At 41.0% G+C, this 26,113-nt stretch overlaps 1 protein-coding gene across 1 annotated transcript in view; it reads right to left on the bottom strand.

Moving 5' to 3' along the window:
- LOC101157094 (melanopsin-A-like) overlaps positions 1-10,245 on the bottom strand; it is a 42,760-nt gene extending 32,515 nt beyond the window's left edge. The window contains exons 1-3 of the mRNA XM_020712260.2: positions 8,915-10,245; positions 908-1,044; positions 417-550 (exon numbers count right to left, since the gene is read on the bottom strand). Of these exons, the coding sequence (XP_020567919.1) occupies positions 417-550; positions 908-1,044; positions 8,915-9,037 (394 nt within the window). The 5' untranslated portion in view covers positions 9,038-10,245. The remainder of the gene's footprint in view (positions 1-416; positions 551-907; positions 1,045-8,914) is intronic.
- Positions 10,246-26,113: the final 15,868 nt, after the last annotated feature.

The raw sequence follows: 26,113 nt of genomic DNA on the forward strand, positions 1-26,113 counted from the left end.
ACATGTTAGAAGATATTTTCAAACTTGAATGAAAATAGTTTAAAGGTGTTTTTCTTTCCGAGAGGATAAGTATACCTCATTTTAAAACAAAATTGTTCAAATAACAGATTCACACAGACTGCTTCCAACATCGTCACCTTGAGAGGCAATTTGAAAAGGACAATTTGTACATGGAATGCTGTGCACTTTAAACTGTAAGAAAATAAAATAAATTTACAATGTGTCTGTCTTCACTTCTTAAAGAAAGTCTTATAGGAAACCAGAAAAATGAAAGGAAGAAAGGAGAGCTGCAGTAAAAGTAAAAAAAAAAAAAAACTTAAAGGAAGATAAATTGAACATTTGTCCCCACACCTCTCTTTCTTCCACATCCTGCAGAAAATGTTGCGCAACTCTGTTCATAGAAAACTCCACGTTACCTTTTTTTCCAAAAATCCAATGTTTGTACATGCTGGTGATGAAGAAGATAGGCGTCTGAGTGAGACACATGAGGAAATCTGTCACTGCCAAATTAATAATGAAGATGTTGGATGGTGTCCGCAGGCTCCGGCTCCTGCACAGAAAACAAGAACGCAAGCATCTGCTCAATACTGTCTTTGTTGTCAGAAATAGAATCAGCCAAGTCAGATATTGATATGCAGTCATGTGCAAAAAAATTCTATTCAATTCAAAGTAAGTTTAAAAACATGTTTAAAAAAAAAAGAAACTTTGGAAGAAGATGTGGATGAGAAAGTGTTTGCACTGCTGCCAACCACAGATGAGAAATAATTATAAAAAACCATTAGGCACAAGTGTGGAAAGTTTTTTTTGCTCATCTGAGACAGTTTTCATGACAATTAATCTTAATCTGATTATGAAAATGACATTATTTTCATGCCTGCATGTATAAAAAGTACAAAAAGGAAATTACCTGCTAAAAGCATAAATGACAAGGAAGTTTCCCACCATGCCTGTGATGCCCACAGCCAGGATAACAACCCCAATGGTGTAGTGAGCGTGGTCAGGGACATCGACAGTTGGAAAAGCATCAGCAGGGACCGTTGAACCCTGGTAAAAGCACGCAAAAAAGATCATATTGTTGTGTGAAAGGTCACAGAATTTAAAATGGCAGTTTAATAACAAAGTCATTTTAAACTCTGTTCTTAGGATTGATCCAAAAAATTATTAAATCCTGAACAACTGTATCACTGATGTAATCGTTCAGAAACACCTCTAAACAAAAAAATGCTTGAAGTTTGGATCTAGGATAATTATTACACATTTGAATGTATTTTCTACAACATTTTAAGAGCTTCCTACAAGCCGAGAAAGGTCTGCTATGCTTTTTTTGCCTGTTCTCTCATGATAACAACATTTACTAACCCGATAAGTTTGAGAAGAGGATAAGTTCCAGCTCATGCATCATTCTGTACCCATGTAGACGGCCTGAACCCCATATTTGATCACTGATGATATTGGCAACAACCACTAGCACCACTGCGCAGGCGGCTACAGTTATCTCCATAAATCTCTCTGCTCGAACATATTTAAGAAATCCTTCTGTTCAACTTAAAGGGACCTAAGGAGAGGGGTATTTTTTTTTCTAAGAAAAAAAATTACTTTTGCTGCTGAAGGTTAAGAATAGAAACAGCCATCACAAAACTAACAGATTCAAAAACTTGCAATTAAACATAAACATATTGCACACAACCAACACAAAACAGCTTTTCTAGTTTGTCAGACTTGTCACATGGCAGCAGCTGCAGCAGGATTCATTCAGATTCCTACTATTTTTTTGGGTCCCTGACATTGTGTTTCCAGACAGAAACACTCACACCCTAACCTTATGACCCACATCATCTGCAGGGCGGCATCGTCACCCCCTCATGTGCATCCTATGATAATCCAGTACGCTGTGTTTATGTGCTTCTGAGTTGCTGGACTAATATTCCACTCAGTGGCGGAGCTGGAACATTTTATATAGGGGGCAGAAAACTTTGGAAGGGTGGCAGATGAGAACAGTAGAGTGGACGGCCTTTTCAAAAGAACGGATCAAAAGTGCGTATTTCAAACTGTTTTATTATTGTTTTCAATATTACAAAATATGTTCTTTTAGCTTAGGTACTATTACTGATGCTTAACGAACCACTCCAATGACAAATTGTGTTTTGGGTGTTTTTAAGATGTTCCTGTAGCATTTTTCCTCAAAATGGAGGAAATGTATAAAATAATTTAAGATTAAAACTGCGTTCTTGAGTATTTCTTTGTTCAAACTGCGTTGATCAGGAGCAGATGAAAACAGGATGTTTAAAAAAGCTCGGACTTATGATGCAGATACTGCTGTGGGCGGGCTTAAGTCTTTCTGTTTAGGCAGTAATTCTAAATCCTACATTTGCAGACAAATACATTCATGTGTGTTTTCATTTCCCCTTCTGAGCTGTTATCTGGCTGTAAACTGTGCAGCTGGATAACTTCGATATTGGTCATAGTTTTTTTTTTGCTTAGCCAACGTTAGGTTGGGCTAGTGTTGCACTTGTCACTTATGGGAGAGAATGTAAACAAAGGCAAGCTGGGAAATTAGCTAGGCTAACTTCTGCGTCAAATGTCCCGCCCACAACCCAAAAGGGAATTTCTAATGAGCTCCTGCAGCTCTGCAGAAAATATGTCAACAAACAACACAGGTATTTATTTAATTTGATGAAAACGGCACTATCGGAATTCAAATCTTTATCTTTGTCAATAATGATAATAATATTGACTCAAAAATTGGGGGGGGGGGGGGGGGGTACATCTCCCCCTTGCCCTCCCTAGCTCCGCCCCTGGTTGCAGTACTTTTTGTACTGGAATTGTTCAATGAAGGACAGAGAAGTGATTGTGGTTATACAAGTAAGAGTAAAAATGTCTGGTGAAGCTGGTAAAACGGGACAAGTTGCTAAATCCACATTGTTGGCGTGAAATTGCGGTGAAATGAGGAAGGGGGTCTTTTTAGAGTGACTTTAGTTCTAGTTGGTCAAGCTTTGTCTTTCCTTGAAGAAGCTTCAATCTGACCGTTAGTTGCTGTTTCTCCCATCTCCGCTTCTCCTCACATCCTCCTGTCTCTGAGCTTGAGTGGCTCCATGCCAGATTACGCCGATCACATGGCAGAAGGGAGGGAGGGGGGAGGTGTGTGTTTTGTGCGCGAGTACATTTCTGAGAGTCATCAGTGGAGAGCACGTAATATAAATGGAAATGGGCTGGTTGGCATCTAATGCACTGTGATGCAAAACAGACAAAGATAAATAAGTGGTGTGGGAAAGAAAATAAAGATAAGTGAGTAAAGAAATGGTGAGAGACCAAAGCAGGAAAGAAGAGAACATCGGTGAATTTGATATAAGCTCATGCATGTAGAGACACACATTTAGGAGAGCAGAAATCTTTAAGGAAGAAAAAAAAACTAAACACCTGAGCTGGCAGAGCTTCGTTCATAATGGTGTTTTTTTCTTCTTCTAGTAATACAACAGGATTCAACCCTAAGACACCTAAATTTATTTCAATTTAGGGGCGAAAAAAACTAAATTAAGGCAAATTTTGGGCAGCAGTGGTTCAATGTATTTTTGTATCAATAGGCAGCAAGAGGTTAAAGCAACAACAGTTTTATTTGAACGTCTTCCCTGCTCACCATTACAAACACATCTTACCAGGCTTTACTAAAAATCAGCAGTTCGATTGGTTGAATGTGTCCTTCAAATGCAATAAAGCAGTCAACCCATTGTTTTCCTGTTTCTCTTTATTTCTTTATTATAGTATCTTCCGCTATTGTTTGGCGCTTGACCCCTTCTACAATTTTTCAACTATTTTAACTATTCAACTATTAAACTGTTCAGCTCTTTCCAGCTATGACTTTTGGTTCTTTAAATCCTTCAACTTTTCTAAGAAATTCCAAGATTTCCAGGATTTTTGCCTCTATAGAAATACATAGGGAATCCTTGGTGCAGAAGCTCACTGGTTAGAGACCCGGCGCCTTTTTCACAAAAATATATTTTTTGTTATTGTGCTGGTCAATTTTGATCTTTTTTTTCCCCTTTTTTTGTGTGCCAATTGTTACCCTTTAAGTTTGATTTTCATTCAGCAATACAGCATTCAACCCTGCATTTTCTTCTGGAAATGCAGCTACTTCCAGTTAATTGCTAAAATCTACAAAAAAAGGAAATCATTCTCAAAATTATTTTGCTTCATACCCTTGACAATAAAAAATACTTGATTGAGACTAAAAAAACTCAAATTGCTTGATTTATGGAATGATTAGAGGCATCTTAATGCATTTTATTAACCCTTGTGCTATCTTAGATGACACCACCTTTACATTGACGTGTTATTCCTAGCATGATCAAAGGTGGATAAAGGTGGAAAGATTTCATGTAATACATGGACAATCATTGAAGAAAAAAGGTTCAGTGCACTGTCTAGTGGGTCTAAATGACCCAACTCCCAACATTAAAGTGTCCAAACAGAATAATTTCATAACACAGAGAAGCCACATTAAATCTTTCAGACATTGATTAGTTGTTTTGAAGGGGATTACAGGAAGTTTTTTAAAATCTAAGCTGTCATCACTGTTTCATTCATTTTCTATGTTAATTTGTGTTTATAGTTGACATACACAAAAAATGCAGAAAAGCTACAAGCCATTTTATTTACTCTTTCAAGCGATGAACTGTTATTTATTTTCTAAAGATATAATAAGCAGTGTATTTTGGGTTCAGTTTTAAGGATGTTATTTTTAAGTTCAATATATTTTGATAATTCATATGAACATTTATTGTCAAAAATAAAAATTTAGATTAATGTTCCGAGAATAAAAGCAAGTTTTGGATTTTTTATTTTATTTTAGGATTTTCTACCGTGGGCCGAATATTATTTAATGTTGCATTTTAATTTTGTTCACATTTTGTTCTTAATTGATTAATTTCTATTCATTACGCAATAGTATTTTTCAATTTAATCAAAATGAACTGCAATTAGGCGCATACAACTCTAAAAAAAAAAATTTACCCAGAAAGGTATTTTTTAAAAGCTTATTGGGCTGTAAAGAATTCAATTTTAATTAATTCCTAACTTTTTGCTTTTTTAGCTTATTTTTCCTTTTTTAAATGCTTGTGGAATTCGTTGTTTCTAGATTTTTAAACCTTACTGTAAGATTTCTTGCTGTATGGACAGATAATTTCACTAGTTTTCTAGTAATTTCCTTTTTAACAGAGTTCTTTTCCTGTTTTTATGCTACCTCTTTTGTAAGTGGATTATACAATATTTCTGTTGAAATCTCCGATTTTATTAACAATCAAGGCAGGTAGTGGATTAATAGAGCCATAAACATCTGTCTTAAAGGTTTCCGGTTCAAATTCCAGTACTGGTGAAATCTAATTAGGTTGGGACAGCAATTTTGACCCATCTTAAAGTACCCGTCTGAATAGCTTAAGTATAAATAGCGTTCGTGGAAAATGGATGAAAAGATAAAATCGTACACAGATTGAGGAGACCATACAGGTATGATTCAAAAATAAAAATAAATCAGCTGTCGTCTGTTCTTTAGTAACAACGACTCAAAACCCAGAATTGGAAAAAAATGTCAGTTTTAATGGGTTAAAGCTTAAGATCAACTGTCAAAACAATTATTACATTTCATTGAAATTACATAAAACTTCTTCGCTCAATTTAAATCTCATTGAGGGAATCTGTTTGTGCTTGATTGATTCAGCTTCTTTTGCTGAATGCTGATGAGGATTGCACATCTGAGAAGGCTGGGGGGGGACTACAATACTGATGATCAGCTGGGCTTCGTTAAAAAGTACAAGTGTTAAAAAAAAACTAGACTAGTGTCTCGGCTCTGATCAGAACTGTTTCAAAAAGCTATTTGCTAAATGACTGCCAAACAGCAATTCTTGATTTGTTCTTCATGATCCATCTTTAAACAGTTGCCACTTCTGTGAATTTAAAAAGGGACACCATCCCTGATTAGTCAAACTTTAACCTGGTTTAAGTTGCAATATGTGTTTAATAGCCATGCGTTTTGTGCGTGGAGCCCAAAAACGTTCTTAAAAATGTGCATATTTAGGCATTAGTGAGAATCTGACACACACATAGGTGTATGTTTACACAGACTTTTCACAGGAAAAATTCAGTTTTTGGTGTTATTAACATGTTCTTGTGGCATTTTTCTGATGGAGTACAATGTAAATAAAATTAAGCTTAAATTTAACCTTTAAGTATTGCTTTATTCAAATTGTTGTGGATCAGGAGCAGACAACAAAAATGCAGTTGGAAAAAGCTTGTAGATGTGACAGAGACGCTACAATCAGCTGGCGACAAGCTCCAAGCTCTGATCTATTCGAATGCATCCACTTGTAGACAAATAGATCCATGTGAGTCTTTGTCTTCCTCATCTGAGGTGAAATCTGGCTCAGAACTACAGCTGGATATCTTCAATATTGCTCACCATTTTTGTTGCATCGGTAATGTTAGTTTTGGGGTGTTAGGAGCTGTAAGCTAGTGGGAGGGCGCGTAAACAGATGAATGACTGGAATTAGGAGTTGGCTTACTCAGCGCCAAGAATTCCACCTCAACTCAGAGGTGAAGTTCAAATAAACTCTTGCTGCTCTGCAGAAACTATGTCCTAGAAAACGACAGTTTTTTTTTTTGGCTAAAAACAACATAATCATAATTAAAAGACCACAGAACACTTTTACAAATGTAAAAGGATGACTGGAGTGGGGCTTTATGCATCCAACATAGACACATTTTTACCTTTTGTGGCAAACCAACCAAATGTTTGCCAGCTTACCACAAATAGAAACCATAAAACATTTAAAAGAAAAAAAATCACTTTGCACAGGTGGGAAGAAACCAGAAAACACTTTAGTGGGACCACAAATCAATAGGGGCAAGCTAATGCATCCGAGTCTGACAGCTGAGACTCAGCAGGAGGCTCAAAGAAAAATACCAACAACCAACAATAACTGCAGTGATTTGTAAGGCCATAACTAGTAACTAGAAGCAGGAATACCTGCAGACGTTTAGTGAATAATTCAACCCCTTATTGACATGAATGTGAAATCCATAAAGCAGGTCTTAAGGCTGTCACCCACATTTGAATACACTGGAACACCAGCTGCACTGCAGCTCACAGTTCACCCTCTCAACCCTTTTACATCTGGGTGAAAGCGACTCAAGTCGCCTTCTTCAACAGACCAGAAAGATTAGCTGCGACCCCACGCGCCCGGGACACTCACTGCTCACAAGCTTTCCTTCCAGCATACAGAAGAAACCCACACCGACCGACTCGAGCACATCCCCTTCGTGGCCACAGAGAGGCTGCTGTAGGAGCAGAAACCACCACTGAGAGTAATGTTCCAAATATTGCGCAACAATATGACTGCAATGGCTGATCTTGTATTTATGGACAAAGCAAGCCGTTTAAATATTTATCTTTGCAAAGCCATTCCTTATTTAAAGCTCCTTCAGTTCTCAGACTGTAAAGTAATTGCAAAATTTGGAGAAAAGTTTGGAACTTTTTCTACAAATAGGAAAATGAAGATGTATTTAAATAAACTTCTGTCCAGGTGGCAAACATTAATAGATTTTGTCACACTGGACAAGCAGGGAGGGGCTTCTTCTTTTTCTACTGTTTACTAGGCCCAAAGCACTTTACAGTCAGAGACACATTCACATACACATTCACACATGGTGGCAGCAAAGTGGGGTTCAATGTCTTGCCCAAGGACACTTCGACACGTGGAAGGCGGGAATCGAACCTGCAATATTCCGATCGGAGGTCGACCACCCTAGTGGTAATAAGCTAACCATGGGGTAGCATAGGGTAATAATACCCTATTAATGAACTAACAAAGAAATACTTCTCTCTTGTTCTGATGTCTTTGTATCAAAAAGGTTTTGTTTTTGTGTTTTTTTTAACTTCAAAACACTGATGAAACAGGAATGGTTCAGGTTTGTCCACCTAATGGGCTAAAAATCACAAATGTGACTTCATTTAGTTTATATTAACCAAACTATTGACTAAATTATAAAAGCAAACTAGCCAGGGCCACAATATATTCAACTGCAGAAAAGATTACAACCAGCAGATTACATCTCAGCCAATGCATTCATACACATGTATAAAACTCCCATTCTTGATTCTTTTGCCAATCGATGACTACAAATAAAGAAACTACATTTTTCAAATCAAACACACGTTTCTTTGCTAAATAACTGTATTTCTCCTACATGTATTAAGAAGAATAGACAGTTCAGGGAAGTCCTTTAGACTGATGCCTCTCTCAGACAGAGAGGGAGACAGAGGTCTGATTCCTGGATGAGATCTGGTGACAACATTCACAAAACTACAAACATGCACGTACATGAACAAATGTATGTAAAAAAAAATTATGTAAACGTGTCAAAAAAACAAACTGTGAAAATTAAAATGAATAAAACAAACATAAAAACAGCATTTAACAGCAGACAAACCTGCAGTTTTCATTGGAGGCATGACAGTATTGGTAAAAAAAAAAACAACAAAAAAACATTATATTATATTATATATTATATTATATTATATTTAACTACCCTGGGATTTTTCCTGACTTCATTCAGGTTTGTTGCTGAATGAGTGAAGAGAAGTCTTACAATGGATGTGGGTTTCATTCATTTGTCTTGTACCCTGCCAGAGTTAACATGCCCTTCACGCACACTTCCTTCATAGGATGATCGATTCAATATTTCCTTAGCAGTATGACGCCTCTCCGGGTTCTTCCTGTCTGTGTGGTGACTTTGTGTGTGGCTCCCATTGATCTTCGCGCACCGCCGCAGCGCGCAAAAGCTGTCCATGCTTTCACATTGAGAACTATTTGTCCTTCAAGCAGTCATACCCAAATCCCTACACACTCTGATGCCGGATACTTACAACTGTTGCTGCCGGGGACAGCTCCATGAGCCGATGTCGGGTGATGGAGCTGATATTCCAGGGCGCGCGAGCCGATGGGTCCAGCGTGGGGATCCCCGGTTCAATCTGGAGCTGAGAGTCCATTCGCGCTCCGAGGTGGCTGGTGAGCACAGTGGGGGGAAAGCTTATGTGACGAGGTCTAAGAGTGTGTAGTCATCATCGCCGCCCTGCTCCTACATCCTTCTCTGAGCATCTGGAGCGCAGCAGCTGGAACGCAGGGAAAGACGTGCGCTCCCTCTGAGCTTCCAGTCCAATCTCCGCTCCGGGGAAGCCTCTCTGTGTCAGTGGGTCTGCGCGCTCACACCCAACTGCACCGCTGTTCTGTTGGTTTGATACTAAGCATCTGGGCCAACTCTACTTTTTGTGGGCTCTCCGGAAACGTGCAACTGATGTCTTAGTTCTCGCACTTGACTTTGTTCCACCAATGACTGCTGCCTGCGAACGTGACGCACATCTGTTGCACATAGGCTTTCACAGGAAGCGTTATTTCATTGATAAGTAAAGGAGAATCAGAGGATGTTTGACTGCACCTGCAAATCTTTGAGGGGATTACATCTTCTTCTTTTTGTTCTTCAGGGAGGTCCAGTATTAATATAGGGGCATGATGCAATTAAAAAAAAACAAAAAACGTAAAAATAAAAATAAAAAAAGGAAACATATGGGCAGAAGACATGAGGACCAAAAAATGTAGGAGGGGCTTGGAGGAGAGTCTTTGGAAAGTAAGACATTTAGTAAAAGTCTATTTTTATCTTTTAATGATTGCACTCTTTCATACAGAATCTTTGCAAGACAGCCAGTAGACAAACGAACAACAATTGACTTGTCAAAATGAAATTGCTTTTAAAATGGCAAATGGATAACACCTGTACTGTCTGAATGAAATCAGTTCTGCCCTTGGTCATGTTTTCAGTTACAGTTTATCACTTTAAATATGGAGTTTTACACACAGAAATGCTCAAAATGTCAGCCTGAATACCAAATATCAGACAGATTTCTTAATCCCAAAAAAATGAGAATAGTCTGGCAGAGTCAGTGTAATTAAGTGAGGGATGCTGGGAAATATTTGCATCCTCATTTTGGATAGATTGCTTCTGTATTATGACTGAATGGGAGTGGACTAAACTGTCTGGAAATGTCATGCAGTTAAACAGTTGCTGCTTCCATCATCGCAAAGCAAATCTAAATATTAATGTGAAAGAACAAAAAGCATAAAAAACAGTTATTCCTCCTTTTTTTCTAATTGTCTTTTTGGCACCCCCACCTCCTCACAACATTGTTTTAACGGATGCAACACTGTCTAACTTTAGTTGATTTTAGTACTTAACACCTACCAGCATTTTTCACTATTTGAATAAAGAAATACTCAGAAATGCAAGTTTTGTTTGTAATTTTTCTATTTATGTCCTCCATCAAAAGAAAAATGCTGCAAGAACATGTGAAAAACACAATTTTCATAGCAGTGGGTGTTTAAGTGTTGCTAGCAACATCTCTGGTCTTAACAGGTTGAAACACTGTAACATCGTCTCTCATTTACATCCTCTTTATGATCCACTGGAAATTCTATCCCACTGTTGCTTCAACACACCAGGATTCCCTTGCAAGCAAATGCTTAATGTAGCATCAACTTGAATAAAAAAATGTAAAAAAAAAAACACTGATGAATAGTTTGTTATATAATAGGAAATAAAATCAGACGTGAAGGGGTAAAAGCAACGAACAGTGCAGAATCAGATCTTTGTAGCCATAAAAAGGGTTAGTGTAGTTTTTATGCAATTAGACTTGTTTGGTGCACTTGATACAGTGGACCATGACATTTTAATTTCCCACCTGGAATGGTGGGTTGAAGTTAAAAGGCCGGCATTGGAGTGGTTCAAATCTTACTTGTGTAATTGAACCTTTTCTGTCAGGAATGGGGACTGAATGTCCTCTTTTACTGTCATGTAATGGGGGTCCCTCAGGGCTCATATTGAGACCTCCTTTTTTTGTTTGTTTTGTTTTGTCTGTACGCGGTGTCCTTTCACTGTTGAGCAAGTGATTGTTTGTTGTAGCTCTCCAGAGATGTCTTATGGGTCTGGAGTGATAGATGAATAAAATGGGTTTCCACCGCCATCCCCTTTTTTGTGTAGTGTTTTGTGTGTAAATAAATTAGACTTTTTCCAGTCTAAATGACAATTAAATAGAGGTGATGGTTTTCCTGACTGCTCTGGTTCCCTCACCTCTAAACTCCTTTAGATGATTAAACCTGGTGTAATTAATTTGGGGGTGAACGTGGACTCAGAGCTGACATTTGAGAGACAAATTAACTTGTGGAAAAGTCAAGTCTTTTTGTTGTTGAGGCAGCCAGCTAAAAAAAAGGCCAACTTTTTCTGATCTGCATATTTTGACAGTCATCCACGCAGTTGTTACTACAACGCCAGGTATGTGGGGTTGGTGCTTCAGCAGTTACTCAATAGCAAAATACCACCAGAACAAAGGAGCATGAACACATCACCCAATTTTAGCGCTATTGCATTGACTGCAATAGCGCTAAAATTCAGGTCCCCCAAACGGGACTAGAACCAGGGGCCTTCTTGCTGTGAAGCAAGAGCGCTAACTACTGCGCCACCGTTTCATCTGAACTTCCAAAGATCAGATATCTGAAACTTTAAAAACAATGTGCAGAGTAGGGAACATTTTAACCTGTGTCAGAATTTTAAATGCTTTGCCATGCCATGCCACTCAAAACGCATTGTTGCGCTGTCCTGAAGCGCACTGCTGCTAGAGAATTGAATCAAAATGCACCACAGGACGTAACAACTTGAAGACCCACTTCAATGAAAATCATATTTTGTTGTTTTTAGCATTTTTCTGAGGATGGAGGACATATATACAGAAAATTAAGCTTAAAATTGCATTTCTGAGTATTTCTTCATTTAAATCGTTGTGAATCAGGAGCAGACAAAAAAATGCCGTTGGAAAATGCTTGTACCAGTGATGCAAGTGCTACAGTCGGCGGGCCACAATCTCCCTGCCCTGCTCCATTCTGATACTTCCACTTGCAGACAAATAGATCCAAATAGACAAATAGATTAATTTTCCTCGTCTGTGTTAGCATCTGGTTCTAAATGCTCATGAGGGGCTGCAAGCTAGTAAGAGAGCATGTAAACAGATGGATGACGGGAAGTGGAAGTAGGCTTACTCTTTGCCAATAGTCCCTCCCACAAGTCACAGGTGAATTTCTAATTAGCTATTGCCACTCTGCAGAAACTATGTCCTAGAACACAACACAGATTTTTTTCATATTGGCAAAAAAAATGGTATAATCATAATTAAAAGACCACTTGGAACGATTTTAAGATGGATCAAAAGATGATGAGTGGGACTTTAACTTAGAAACAAGCTGCATATGTGGGTCATGATGGGTTTAGGGTTGACGGAAAACAAAGAGGCATCCCTGTCTGTATATCGGAGACTTAGGGTAATCTAATGGACGACACATGACATGGAGAACCCAACCAAGAACATAGTCAGAGCGGACAGTTTCCCTTGGAAGAATAAAGCATTCTTCTCACCCTGACAGATCTAAGATGACATTTGGCTGAGAGCACTCCACTCATGTATAGAGAAAGGGTGAGGACACTTGGTGTGAGACAGCGAATAATGGCTGACTGTCAAAATCAGGGGCAGAATTTAGGCATGACCCTCTTTCAGCTTTATTCACACCACAAAGTTTCATGATGCCGCTCCTGTTTATGATCCGACAGACTGATTTCTCAGCATTCTCTTTTGTTTTTACACAATCTGGCACACTAACCTCTTCAACTGTAACCTATTTTCGTGACTCATAATTCCTTTATATATCCTCTTATTTTAAGCAGAATCTTTGGATAAAGCTCTTTAATGATGGTTAATGCTCCACAATAAAATGCACCTGCTTTTTTAGCTGCCTGAACCCCAGGGAGGATAGCTCACGTCTGGAATTCTGTGTTGCTTCTAGGAATTTCTTGATTTAACCCCATAGGGAATTGTTTTTTTCCTTCATGCTCAGACTAAGCATATGATTGGTTTGCATGCAAATGTGAAGAACGGGATTTTGTGACGCGCACATCTGCCCTTCTCTGAACACCATAAGCTTTCAAAGATTTCTCTGCAAATATCGTCTAGCCACAGAAACAAACCCACACACGCAGAGTGAGTTTGAGGGCTGCAACATGTAAAAGCATTTCAGTTTTATCCTCTCCCCATCTCACTGAACTCCCCAGCAAACAAACACATCCTTCCTTCTCAAGTGTTGTGTATTTTGATTGTGTGTGTGTGTCCTGAGAATTTGCAAAGCGGCCCTCTGGCAGCTGCAAGACCCACAAAATAACTGGTCCCATGATGCAGAGTTCTAGCTGATATTAAGAGGATCAGAATCTAGGTCTGAACTTGCACAACAGGAGCATTATACAAACAAAAACCAATGCAAAGAAGAAAACAGTTTCGCTCTGTGTGGCGTGATCCTTCTTCCTCCCCCTGTTTCTTCTCCTGTTTTCCTTTTAAGGGTCAAGCATCATTCAGGCAGCAGCTCACAGCCGACCTTGAGATCCACCGAATCGATTTCAGGTCAGGGAATTTACCGTCTCCATATTTTGTTGTTGTAAACAGAACAAAAGTAAACAGTTAAATGAGTCGATGGTGCTCAGTGAAGCAACACAAATCCTCTTCAACTCCATCCGCTCATGAATATCAAGAATTATCAAGAAACGCCTCACCTTAAGTCCTCACATGCATGACTCGGCACTATGAATCAAGCCAAAAGAATGGAACATAATAGAAACAAATTATGCCATTGTTTCATTGCATTCTATCGTGGTCAAAACATGAAAGAAATGCGAAACATTTTTGGTTCTATTATTACTATTTGAATCTTCATATGAAGCAGCTGCAACCTGAAATTTGCAAACCAAAAATGACTCTTGAGAGAGAAGTTTCAATGAAATGTGTTCTTGATAAAAGCTAAAGTAACCACACAAAATCAAATCAAGTTGCATGCATAAATGCAAATACTTAACCTCCTTGTTAAAATGCCTCCAAATCTTTGCTTTATATAATGAATTGAAGATATTATGCAACTCATAAATCTTTCCTTAAAAGGTTTGATTTTAAAGTTGGAGTTTTGAAATCTATTGGAATTTTTGATTCCTGCTCTACAGTATATCCAGCCACACTGCATAACAGAGAAACTATCCTTTTGTTGATGCCATGTTCACTTAGCCTTCACTATCAAAGATCACACATCATTTTGAGGGATAATGTCAATGTTTTCATCAATTGTTCTGCAAATAAGTGCCAAACTTCAGACGTCCTCTGACCTGGGGGCTGGGTTTTTTCAGGGAGAAATAAAAGAAACTGGTGTTTTATAGGTCATAGTTTCTGCAGAGTGGCATAGTTTCATGAAAAATTGGCCTCTGAGTTGCGGGCAGGACTGTTAGCTCAGAGAAACTCCGTCCCGTCTTCCCCTCCCCGTTGCTGAGACCTCAGAGCAGGGAGCTTGTGGGCTGCTACGTCCATTTATGACAACACAAATATGTTGTTTTTCAAACTGTATTTTTTGTCTGCTTCTGATTCACAACAATTTCTTATACATGTCCTCCATTATGAGAAAAATGCCACAAGGACATGTTAAAACACAATATGTGGGTCTTTTGTGACTCTAATTTGCCCTTTAGAAGTGAAACTTGGCATATATTTCTGTCGGTATCCCTCTGATAGACAAGCTGCCATTCCAGGGGGTTCTCGGTCTTCACTATATTTTACGGGAATAGGCTCCAGTAACCCCAGTGAACCTGCTAAAGATGAAGAGGTCACACATCAAAGATAAAAAGACAACCCCTTAGCAGGTTAGCATTGCTCCCTGATGCTGACACTCACTTTACAAGGAAATTTACACAGCGTAAAGTTTTTAGCCACCTAGTGGCTGTCTGGTTAAATGACCTGGCTTCATTTACTCGAATCCTCTTTAAATTTGCTTCAGGCTGAAAGCCAAAGTTTATTTTACTCTCTGTCAAAGGTTTTTTGTAGTGGCATCAGGTGAAATATCGTCTGGTTAAACATGGTTATATATGATAAATAAATATGACACAATAAGGAGCAAAAACAACTCTTATGCACAGATTTGTTCACATCTAAAGAGATCAAATTTATTCTTTTTATTTTTAAACTCAGACTACTGAAAATTCACTTTTGAATAAATTGCTTTAATTTATCTTATTAACAGGGTGAGAGCATACATTTAATTTGACACTTTTTCAATTTGCCAGCACTGAAAAATTGGAAAAGGAAAAAGAATCACTGATAGAAATAAAAAAATTTTAACCAATCAGTAAGTGGGAGCCATCCATTTATATACATTTTTTACCCCCTTTGCAGCAGTGTAGTGTAGTAGATTTCTGCATCAAAAGGCATATTATCTGTATGTGAAATCTGCAAACACATGGAACACAATAATTACACCGCTGATATTAATCACAGGTTGTCATGTGAGCAGCCTGACGTGGTAGAGATACAGCATGCAGGCATGACCTCCATGTTGGAGTGAATTACAGTTAGCGATAGATAACTGCTCACATTCCATCCTGGAAGCCAAAACCTTGAACATAAAAACATGATTTACAGCTTTATTACAACTCAAACACAAATTTTAGATGCAATTTAGTGCAAACTGAAGCATGGACTCACAACTGCAACATATGACAGATTTCTGTTTGGAGTATTGTAGGGTTGTGTTTTTCAACGTTTCACCTCTAATATTTGATTTAAGTCGTCAAAACTCTTATGTCGGGTTATAAACAAAGGTATGATCAGGATGACTAGAGATTGTCCAGTGGACTCGTTTTGATGTGGTGGCCTAATTTAATTTATCTGAAGAAACGTCAGGTCCTATTTTCAGAAATGACAAGTTAAATCCAAAATCTGAGACGAAATCCAACCCAAAACAGTTCAAGCACAATCAAGATGTGATCCACTACATTTTTGTAAATTCCAGTTTATAACAATTAGATGAGCCATTCTAACTATGCTTCTTTGAGGAGTAAGACCTTAACCAGAGCCAGATTTAAGAAAAATACCATCCATACTGGTTTCTTCTGACAGGAAACAGACACAAACACAACCCTGAAGTCCACACTCTGGGATCAAAAAGGAGATTTTGATGACTACACACATATGTGTTTACATATTTTCAGCAACAGGGATTTTCGTGTTGGAGTGCACATAAAGTCACGATGCATTTCTACCAACAGCTGTTATTTAGTCAAGGAAACATGAAGTTTGTACATGAAAGCCAAATATGCCTCTTTTACTGCAAGTGGCTTCATAAAACTTGCTTTTTGTTCTTAAATCACCAGGAGTTCAGACAGAAGTCCCAAAGTTTAAATACAAAATGGAAATATTCTGAATAAAATCTACTTACCAAGTTTGAATTTTTTTTAGTAAAAAGCTTTTTTCTTCACTGCAAGCAAGCAGCAGATGTCCTCCTGGCACCCTACCCGCCAATTTTAACCGCACCTTAGACATTTAGGGCCCCTTGGTGTGGAGGGTGAGGGGACATCACTGTGAGTAATCAGGAGATGTCCCCTTAGTGCCCTACTCGCCAATTTTAACTGCACCCCCCTTAGTACACACACCCCTCCCCCCTCAATATATACATTCAAACATAAACACACACACATGCACACAAACACCCTCTCAAACACCCATACACGCACACACATTTTACAAGGAAGGTGGGACCTGGGTCCATCTGTCCCCTACCCCTTCCCTGGTGGGGGGTGTGGGCCCGGTGGTGCTCTCTCCGCACGGTGGGGGGGTTCATATTACACCTGAGCCGGGGGTGTTCGTGTCCCTGGGGGGTGGGTCCTGGTCCTTGCCCCTGGGCGCTGGGCCCCGCCAAACTTCCAACATGGCCGAGCCTGGTCGGGCCATATTTATAACACCCCTTGTGGGCCGCCCTTTTTTCCCCGGGGTTCCCCCCTCCTGGGCGGGGGCGGCGGGCCCCTGCCTTGCTCCTACCTGGACCAACCGTGGGCCGGGTGGGTGGCTGCCTGGAGTGCGGAGCGGGTCTTCCTTGGGGGGTCCTGGCTCGTACCTGGGGTCGGGGCGGGGGGATGCCCGGAACTCCTGGGTGGTGGTGGGGTGCTCGTCTGGGGCTGTGGGCTTCCCTCTCCGGTGGGGCCCTGCGTTGGGCTCTTCCGGCGCGGCGGGGGGGCTGCTTTCCTGGCTGGGCTGGGGCGGCGCTCTCTTTCCCTCCGCGCCTCCCTGCTCTATGGCTCTGGGGGCCTCGCGGCGGTCCTGCTGGCCCTGGCCTGGGTGGCGGTCTTGGTCGCCCGGGGGGCGGTTGTTCCCTGCCTGTTCCCGTGTGGCGTTGGGGGAATTCCGGCTGCCGCTGCTGCTGCGGCGGGGGTCTGGGTGTGGGGGTGGCTGGGCGCTCCTCCTTCTTTTCACATTCCACCATCCATTTTAGAAGAACATAAACAGTCACTTGAGCATTGGTGTTAGCTCACCTTTGCACTAATAGTTTGCATGATTGAATGAATGAAAGATTTAACACTAGTTGGTTTAAAGGCATAGGTATGCGTTTGTGAACACTATCTGTTTTGTGTACATGTTGACATGTGGACATTTTTGCAGCTAGCAGGTGTGTTGATAATATTTGAGTGTGTGTGAACAGGCCCCGCCCTTTTTGTACTACATTTGAACCGTACCGTAATGATAAACAACCAGTAAACCTGTCTGCTTTATGCTGCTTCATGGTCTTACCCCCCTTCCCCTCCTATTATCACCCTCCTACCCCCCCCTCTCTCTAACGTCCCTCTCTCTTCTTCCCCCCTTTCCTTTTCCGTCCGGTCCAACACCAAAGATTTTCAAACATGATTGAAATTAATAAAGTTTGGCTTCAATTACAAAAGGGGTTTATTCAGACATACCTTTGGTTTGTCTGAAGATGAATAACCCCTCTTGTTAAAATAAAATATGTCCAACACAAGAGGCCCTCAGCTCTCATCTCTTTGCCTAGCTGTTGGACAGGACAAGTTTAAAAACAAAAAAAAACAAAAGCTTTTCTTTGATCGGCTTCTTTCAGATAAGAACATTGTTGTCTGTGGATGAAGTCACATAAAATAATCAAATTGTCTTTTATTTTCACTGTTTTGTTTTTCGAATCAATTTCTCTTTTTTAATATAAAGAAACACAATTTCTGTAGTTTTGAGGCATTTTAGCATCTGTGTCTGTCCAGACGGCTAAATTCTGTAAACTCAAGCCACAGACACACAGAATTAACACAAACGTATGAAATCTGTCCTTTTCTGAAGCCGTTCTCCTCCTCTTTCCACATATCTGAAATCTGTCTTTTCGTATGATACCTCCAAAGGTCTGTCAAATTCCATAAAACATCTGACACCTGTTGGATTTAAGTTTAAGAAAACATTAAAGATATTTTGGCGGCTTGTAATATGGATTTTGCTGCCAACTGATGTGTCACGTTTTTCCACGTGGCAGATATTTAAAGCAACGCGCCAGATGGAATAGTGAGATCACAAATAGTTCCTGGAGATGCATCTGAAGACGGTCTATACCAAGGGTTCTCAAAGTGCGGCCCGAGGGCCAATGGCGGCCCGCTTGAAGATTTTTTGTGGCCCTCAATAAAAGACAGCCAGAGCAGGTTCCTTTAAGGAAAAATGTTGTCTTGGCGAGGAGAAAAGGCGCTTTCAAGCTAAATGGACAAATGCTTACTTTGTTGTACCACATGGGCTGGATAAAGGAATGTGCCTTATTTGCAAGCAAAGAATTCAACATAAATCGTCACTATGTTACAAATCCTAAAAACTACAACAAATTTACCGAAACAATGAGCTCCAACAACTACACTGAGAGACTATGCTGCATAGCAGATGTTCACAAAAAATGGCTACATTCAGTGAAGCTGTGACAGAGGCTAGCTACGTTGTGGCTTTGGAAATGGCCCGGCGTAGCAAACCCTTAAGTGACGGGGAGTTTGTAAAAAGAATGCATGCTGGAAGTAGCTGACATTGTTTGTCCAGAGCAAAAGAAAAAGTTTGAAGAATTTAGTCTGTCATTAAAGTTATTAAAAACAACTTTTACTGTTTATCCATTTTTTTCACCAAAATTGGCCCCCAGTCTAATGTCGTGTTCCTAATTTGGCCCTCCGCTACAAAACTTTGCGAACCCCTGGTCTATACCATCAGGTGAGAACTTTTAAGACTGACCAGGGCAGGCAGGAGATCCAATCAGTGAGATGGACACTAGTCTCAAATGCAAACAAACCCCTGGTGTAGCTGCAATGCAAAGAATGTTATGATAAGCTGGTTCTTGTAAAAACTAAAATAAAATAAAATAAGAGAAAAATGAAAATTAGAAAAGCATCTCTATCCTTCTTTCATTCAGACCTGGTTCTGTGTGCCGCACATGAAAATTTTACCTTTAATTCATAAAACTTTACATTTTATTTTGAACTCTTTGAATCACCATACTCATTTCCTTTTACCATATTAAATTCCAACTGAAATGTTTCTAAAGTTTTCTTTGTTCTACAAGTTTATCAATTCTGTTTTGGAAACGTTGTCATTCTGATGTTTCCTGTACGAGTTCACTTCCTGCATTTTTCCACATTTTTTTGTAACCGGCAGTCTAACCTAAACCTGCAATAGTCAAGAATAACCATTAATGTTTTGGGTGTGAATCTAAATTGTAGAGTCTGTTCTTTCACATATGTTTCAAAGAATCAGCTCTCATCAATCATAGCTTCAAAGCAAATCCTGTTTCTGCTTTGGCTTAATAAAACGAGCAGCAAGGAAAAAGAAATAAGGAAAACAATGCAACAATTTGATGAAGTGGAAAGAATCAAGAAAAACACGAGTTTTGACACAATTTAACTTAATACTACGATGGTGGCTCCATCATTTACTGAGATCAGATTAAACCAAAATGTTTAAAATGTTTCGAGTGCATTCGATAATCAAAACACAAATGTTAAAATCTGTTTCGGGCAGTAATATATACATATATATATATATATATATATATACACACACACACACACACACTTTTTTTTTCTTTTTTTTTTTAAACTTGTCCTGTCCAACAGCTAGGCAAACAGATGAGAGCTGAGGGCCTCTTGTGTTGGACATATTTTATTTTAACAAGAGGGGTTATTCATCTTCAGACAAACCAAAGGTATGTCTGAATAAACCCCTTTTGTAATTGAGGCCAAACTTTATTAGTTTCAATCATGTTTGAAGATCTTTGGTGTTGGACCGGACGGAAAAGGAAAGGGGGGAAGAAGAGAGAGGGACGTTAGAGAGAGGGGGGGGTAGGAGGGTGATAATAGGAGGGGAAGGGGGGTAAGACCATGAAGCAGCATAGAGCAGACAGGTTTACTGGTTGTTTATCATTACGGTACGGTTCAAATGTAGTACAAAAAGGGCGGGGCCTGTTCACACACACTCAAATATTATCAACACACCTGCTAGCTGCAAAAATGTCCACATGTCAACATGTACACAAAACAGATAGTGTTCACGAACGCATACCTATGCCTTTAAACCAACTAGTGTGAAATCTTTCATTCATTCAATCATGCAAACTATTAGTGCAAAGGTGAGCTAACACCTGTGCTCAAGTGAGTGTTTATGTTCTTCTAAAATGGATGGTGGAATGTGAAAAGAAGGAGGAGCGCCCAGCCACCCCCACACCCCGACCCCCGCAGCAGCAGCAGCGGCAGCCGGAATTCCCCCAACGCCACACGGGAACAGGCAGGGAACAACGGCCCCCCGGGCGACCAAGACCGCCACCCAGGCCAGGGCCAGCAGGACCGCCGCGAGGCCCCCAGAGCCAGAGAGCAGGGAGGCGCGGAGAGAAAGAGAGCGCCGCCCCAGCCCAGCCAGGAAAGGAGCCCCCCCGCCGCGCCGGAGGAGCCCAACGCAGGGCCCCACCGGAGAGGGACGCCCACAGCCCCAGACGAGCACCCCACCACCACCCAGGAGTTCCGGGCATCCCCCCGCCCCGACCCCAGGTACGAGCCAGGACCCCCCAAGGGAGACCCGCTCCGCACCCCAGGCAGCCACCCACCCGGCCCACGGTTGGTCCAGGTAGGAGCAAGGCAGGGGCCCGCCGCCCCCGCCCAGGAGGGGGGAACCCCGGGGAAAAAAGGGTGGCCCACAAGGGGTGTTATAAATATGGCCCGACCAGGCTCGGCCATGTTGGAAGTTTGGCGGGGCCCTGCGCCCATGGGCAAGGACCAGGACCCACCCCCCAGGGACACGAACACCCCCGGCTCAGGTGTAATGTGAACCCCCCCACCGTGCGGAGAGAGCACCGCCGGGCCCAGGGAGCCGGCACCCAAGGGACACGGCCGCCATCGCCAAGGGGCCCACACCCCCCACCAGGGAAGGGGTAGGGGACAGATGGACCCAGGTCCCACCTTCCTTGTAAAATGTGAGTGCGTGTATGGGTGTTTGAGAGGGTGTTTGTGTGCATGTGTGTGTGTTTATGTTTGAGTGTATATATTGAAGGGGGAGGGGTGTGTGTACTAAGGGGAGTGCAGTTAAAATTGGCGAGTAGGGCACTAAGGGGACATCTCCTGATTACTCACAGTGATGTCCCCTCACCCTCCACACCAAGGGGCCCTAAATGTCTAAGGTGCGGTTAAAATTGGCGGGTAGGGTGCCAGGAGGACATCTGCTGCTTGCTTGCAGTGATGTCCAAGCACCCCCCCTACCAAGGACCCTACATGTCTAAGGTGCAAATAAAACCGAAAGAGGGGGGGCCCACTCCATACGGCAACCATAGGAGGGGGGCCACTGCCAAGTAGCCCCCCCCCCAAGGCGCATCGCAGGCTAGGCCCCCCACCCCCTCACCCTAATATGAGGTTATATGAGGAAGGGGGTAAGTTGGGGACAGCTGGTAGACTGTCCCCTGGTGGTCAAACAGCCGTCCCCCAGCCCCCCCCCAGCAAAGGGGCCAGGGCCACCCAGCCCAGGGGCCCCACCCCCGGAGGCGCCGACACCCCAGGCCCGGCACCACCCACCCCACACAGAGAGAGAGGAGCCAGAAAGCGTCGCCCCCCCCGGAGCAAGCCCGGGCCCCCACCCCCAGACGCCGGCCCTAGAGGAGCTCTGGTCAGGCCTCGACGGGACCGAGGAGGCCAACCGGCCGAGGCAACCACCGATTGCCTCAGCGGAGACCCCGACCCGCTAGCCCCCCCGACCCGTACCAATAATGGGCCCCCCCTCCCCCCCAGAACGCCCCCCAACAGGACAGGGCCAACAAGCCCCCCACCCCACCCCAGACCCCGCAGCCGAAGCGGGTGACACCCAGAGCGACCGGGGGCCCCGAGAGGGTTGTCCCGTCCCGTCCCAGAGCCAGGGAAGGGCCGATCCCAGCCCCAGGTGCAGATGGGCAGCCCATCCGGCATCCCGACCCCCCGACCAACGGAGCCCCCCACCGCCCCCGCCAGGCACCGGAAGCCCCGACCCCCACCCCAAACCACAGCAGAGGGGCAAGGAGCAGCGACGACCAAGCCCCCCACCCCCTAAGTCATGGAGTCAACCACAGGAGACCAGAGAGACTGAATTCTTAAGTTACTTGAGCTTTGGGCTGACATTTTTTCCAAGCTGATATGATCAAACAGCAGATTTCTGTGTTGACTTATGTTTATATTTTTCTTGTTTTTCCAATTTATTAAAATAGTTTTTTTGGCAATACAAAGAGTTATGAAAATGATATATGCTAATCCTTCTTCTATATCGATGAACACACTTTGTTTTTTAATATATATTAGGTTTCCCATTCTGCGGCTTCACGTGTGCTTTCTATAAACTGAATTTTAGAAATAACTGTTGAACTTTGCATTAGTTGTGGAATAATGTGTGCATTTGTAAAAAGCCAGGATTGGGGGCAAATTTTGTTCATCATCAAATTGCAGTGGGATAAAAATGTTATAACTGAAAATAAGAAAAACTTCTATTTAGCCCCAAAAGCCCGTTTTTTTGTTTGTTTGTTTTTTGTTACAAGTGGTGATATATGAATCGGAAACATGCTTGATAGCCTTAATTTACTTCTGTTCTTTTTTTTTTTCAGACAAACAAACAAAAAGGTAAATGGGACGAACCATTCTGAAATATGGCATGACAGAAGGGGATGAAGACAGCAGGATCAAGCAGTGTGCCAATGAAAACCAGAGCTTCAAATATACGGAGGGTAATCAAGTGAAGCAGCTGTAAGGATTCAAACCTGGATCGGACTGCAGAGAAATCCATAAACATAAAACACAATACAGGATTTCATCCAAGACAAACCAATCAAATAAAAGAACCAGCCCACACTATAAATTAATGTTGCTTGGCAAAGGTCAAATTTACCTTTTTTTACTGATTTAAGATACTTTTAGGGTAATTAACCATGAATGGTTGGATTTGTGGCTTTTACTCTTTCAGTAAAGACTCAAAAACACCTTTTATTCAGAATTAGTTTTTACTTAACACATGATTTTGTCTAAATATGATCTGGATATTTATTTTCTCCTGTCTTCTGTGCTAATTCTTAACACTGATTTCCTAAAAAAAAAAAAAAAAAGAAACAAAAAAACTGTTCATGTGATAAAATGGACAGAAAAAAATATGAACATTAAAGTTTGGTTAAATGAAGACAGGGGTTATGTAGCCCTGAAGGGGTAAAATAGGAAACATTAGAATTTAAAAATAAAAACAAACCGTGCACTTTCTCAGAAAATTATTTAAAAAAAAAAAAAGAAAAGAAAATAACCCCTTGATGCCTGAATTTATTTCCAGCCATAAAAAAAGTGAGAACCCATAGTGACATCAGAGTAACAGAGAAATATCAGAAATGGATTCTGTTTGTGATAAAAACACATAATTTAATAATAATTTCTTTCATTCATCTTCTTAACCGTTTATTCCCTTTCGGGGTCACGGGGTTGCCGGAGCCTATCCCGGCCACTTGGGCGTAGGCAAGGGATACCCTGGACTGGTCGCCAGTCTGTCGCAGGGTGGAATATCCTCAATCACACATCCATTCACTCTCACACTCACACCTATGGACAATTTAGAGTTGCCAATTAACCTATGAAGCATGTTTTTGGACGGTGGGAGGAAGCCGGAGATCCCGGAGAAAACCCACGCATGCACGGGGAGAACATGCAAACTCCACACAGAAAGTAATAATAATTTCAATTTAATAATAATAATTTTTAAGGGAAAAAAATGGTCAAGGTTCTGATGGGTTAAGATAATTTTGGAGAATAAATGAAGATTATATTTTTTTAAACTGCTGTAAATACAAACTGAGTTTGAAGTCATGTTTATTTTATTTTGAAAATATGACCTTATTTTATATAATTTCTCCTGGAAGAATAGTTAAAAACTGTTTTTTTTTTTCCTGAAAGTGTTTGGTTTAGTTACATAAATAACCTGCAATTATCCAAACTGAATTCAAACAAAGGTTAGGTTTTTGTTTTTAAATCTTGCCAGTAATGTTGGAGTGTAAAGGTGACCAGAATTAGAACAGATTTTCATAAAACAGTCGTTGGAGAGTTTAAAGTATATGCAAGCCATTGTTCCAGGCTGGGAGTAGGATTGAAGGAATTCTCTGGGCTTTACCAGTCATGCTGGGACAGCACTGTTGGATGTACAGTTCTAACTGCTACAACCCCCTTAAGAATGAGAAATGAAGCCATTTGGAGCATTTTCTCATTCTTACGCATTTTCTCAAAACGCAAAATCAGCTTCAAAGAAGCCAATGGAACTGTCAATATTTAACTAGCATTGTTTTTATTTTTTAGTATACCTATTGGACAGGCTTTGTTTTGATATTCCTCTGTTACTCATTATTCATAAGACGAAGAGTGAAATCAGAAGCAGGTTCCCCTCTGCTGCTCTGTAATTCAGCTGTGCTCTGTTCACACACGGTCACTGGAGAGCGGTGACCATTTTCGCTCCTTTTACTCAGTTTATGTAAAAAGGTCTGGCAGAGGCAGAGCAGAGACTGAAACTATTAAGCTGCTCTGGGACCTGGAAGGGCTCCAGAACACCCAGTTTAATAACGTACTGTGAAAAATGTCACAGTTTCTGGGGCACAACAGCTGACATGGAATTATCTGATCCGTTTCACAATTTGTGTACATAATCCCTGCCTCAATCATGCAGAAGAGGCTGCGATCAGTACACAAGAACAAGTCTGTTAACAAATAAATGTCTCATCTTGTTTCTCCTGTATTCAGATCGCAAACCAAAGTTCTTTGGTTAAGTTGGATTTGAATGTCTCACTTCTGACCTTGCTTTCAGTATGTCACAGAAATTGTGTAAAACTGACAAGACAATTATTTTTATTAAAACATGTCTCTTCTTGACCTACGTTGACACGGTTCTCAGCGTGTGTTCAAGTGACCACCTTCATGAAAGGTCTATGTAAATGTGTGTTTTGGGCTTCCCCGTTTAAAACTGCCGTGTTCATTAAGCAAGTTCTCACGATTGTTTTTCAGGGTCTTTGTACAAAACGTGACCGCTGAATGCACGTTAAACCAGGTCAAACTTTGACCTGGTTTAACTGCTATTATCCCAACATTAACACATTAAGAATTCCATAAATGTTTTCCAAACATTGCATATTCCCAGCCTCTTGGGGTACCTGGTCGTGTTATACATTTTAGTCTACTTGCAAAAAAGTGCAACAAGAATACAAAACTAAAATAACTGTAAAGGAAGTTTGTACAAAAAGTGGACTTTCCTGGTGTGAATATGCTCCTTGAGGCAGTGTGAAAGTCATAAAACCCGTTTACACCTTTACAAGATGACTGAAAGTACTACACAGGTCTGCCTGGGTATTCAGACATTACAGGATAAGAGCTCTTTGTTACAACTGTTGCCTATAAATTTGCTGTAAATAAAGATTTTTTAATTTTATTTCATTTTATCCAACTTGGATTGGCAGCCTGATCAAACGTCCACTCCCAGCGATTCCAGTTCTGGGGGGGAAACGAAACAGGAATGCTTTGCCAAACGTTCTGCCTAAAATATAAATGTAAGGGGGAGTGTTTGTAAATGCAACAGGTTAAAACACATTTTCAAACACATAAGAGGACAATTACAGAAAATTCGATGAAGAAG

The sequence above is a fragment of the Oryzias latipes genome, chromosome 19 (genome assembly GCF_002234675.1).
Source record: "Oryzias latipes chromosome 19, ASM223467v1".
NCBI classification, from domain to species: Eukaryota; Metazoa; Chordata; class Actinopteri; order Beloniformes; family Adrianichthyidae; genus Oryzias; species Oryzias latipes.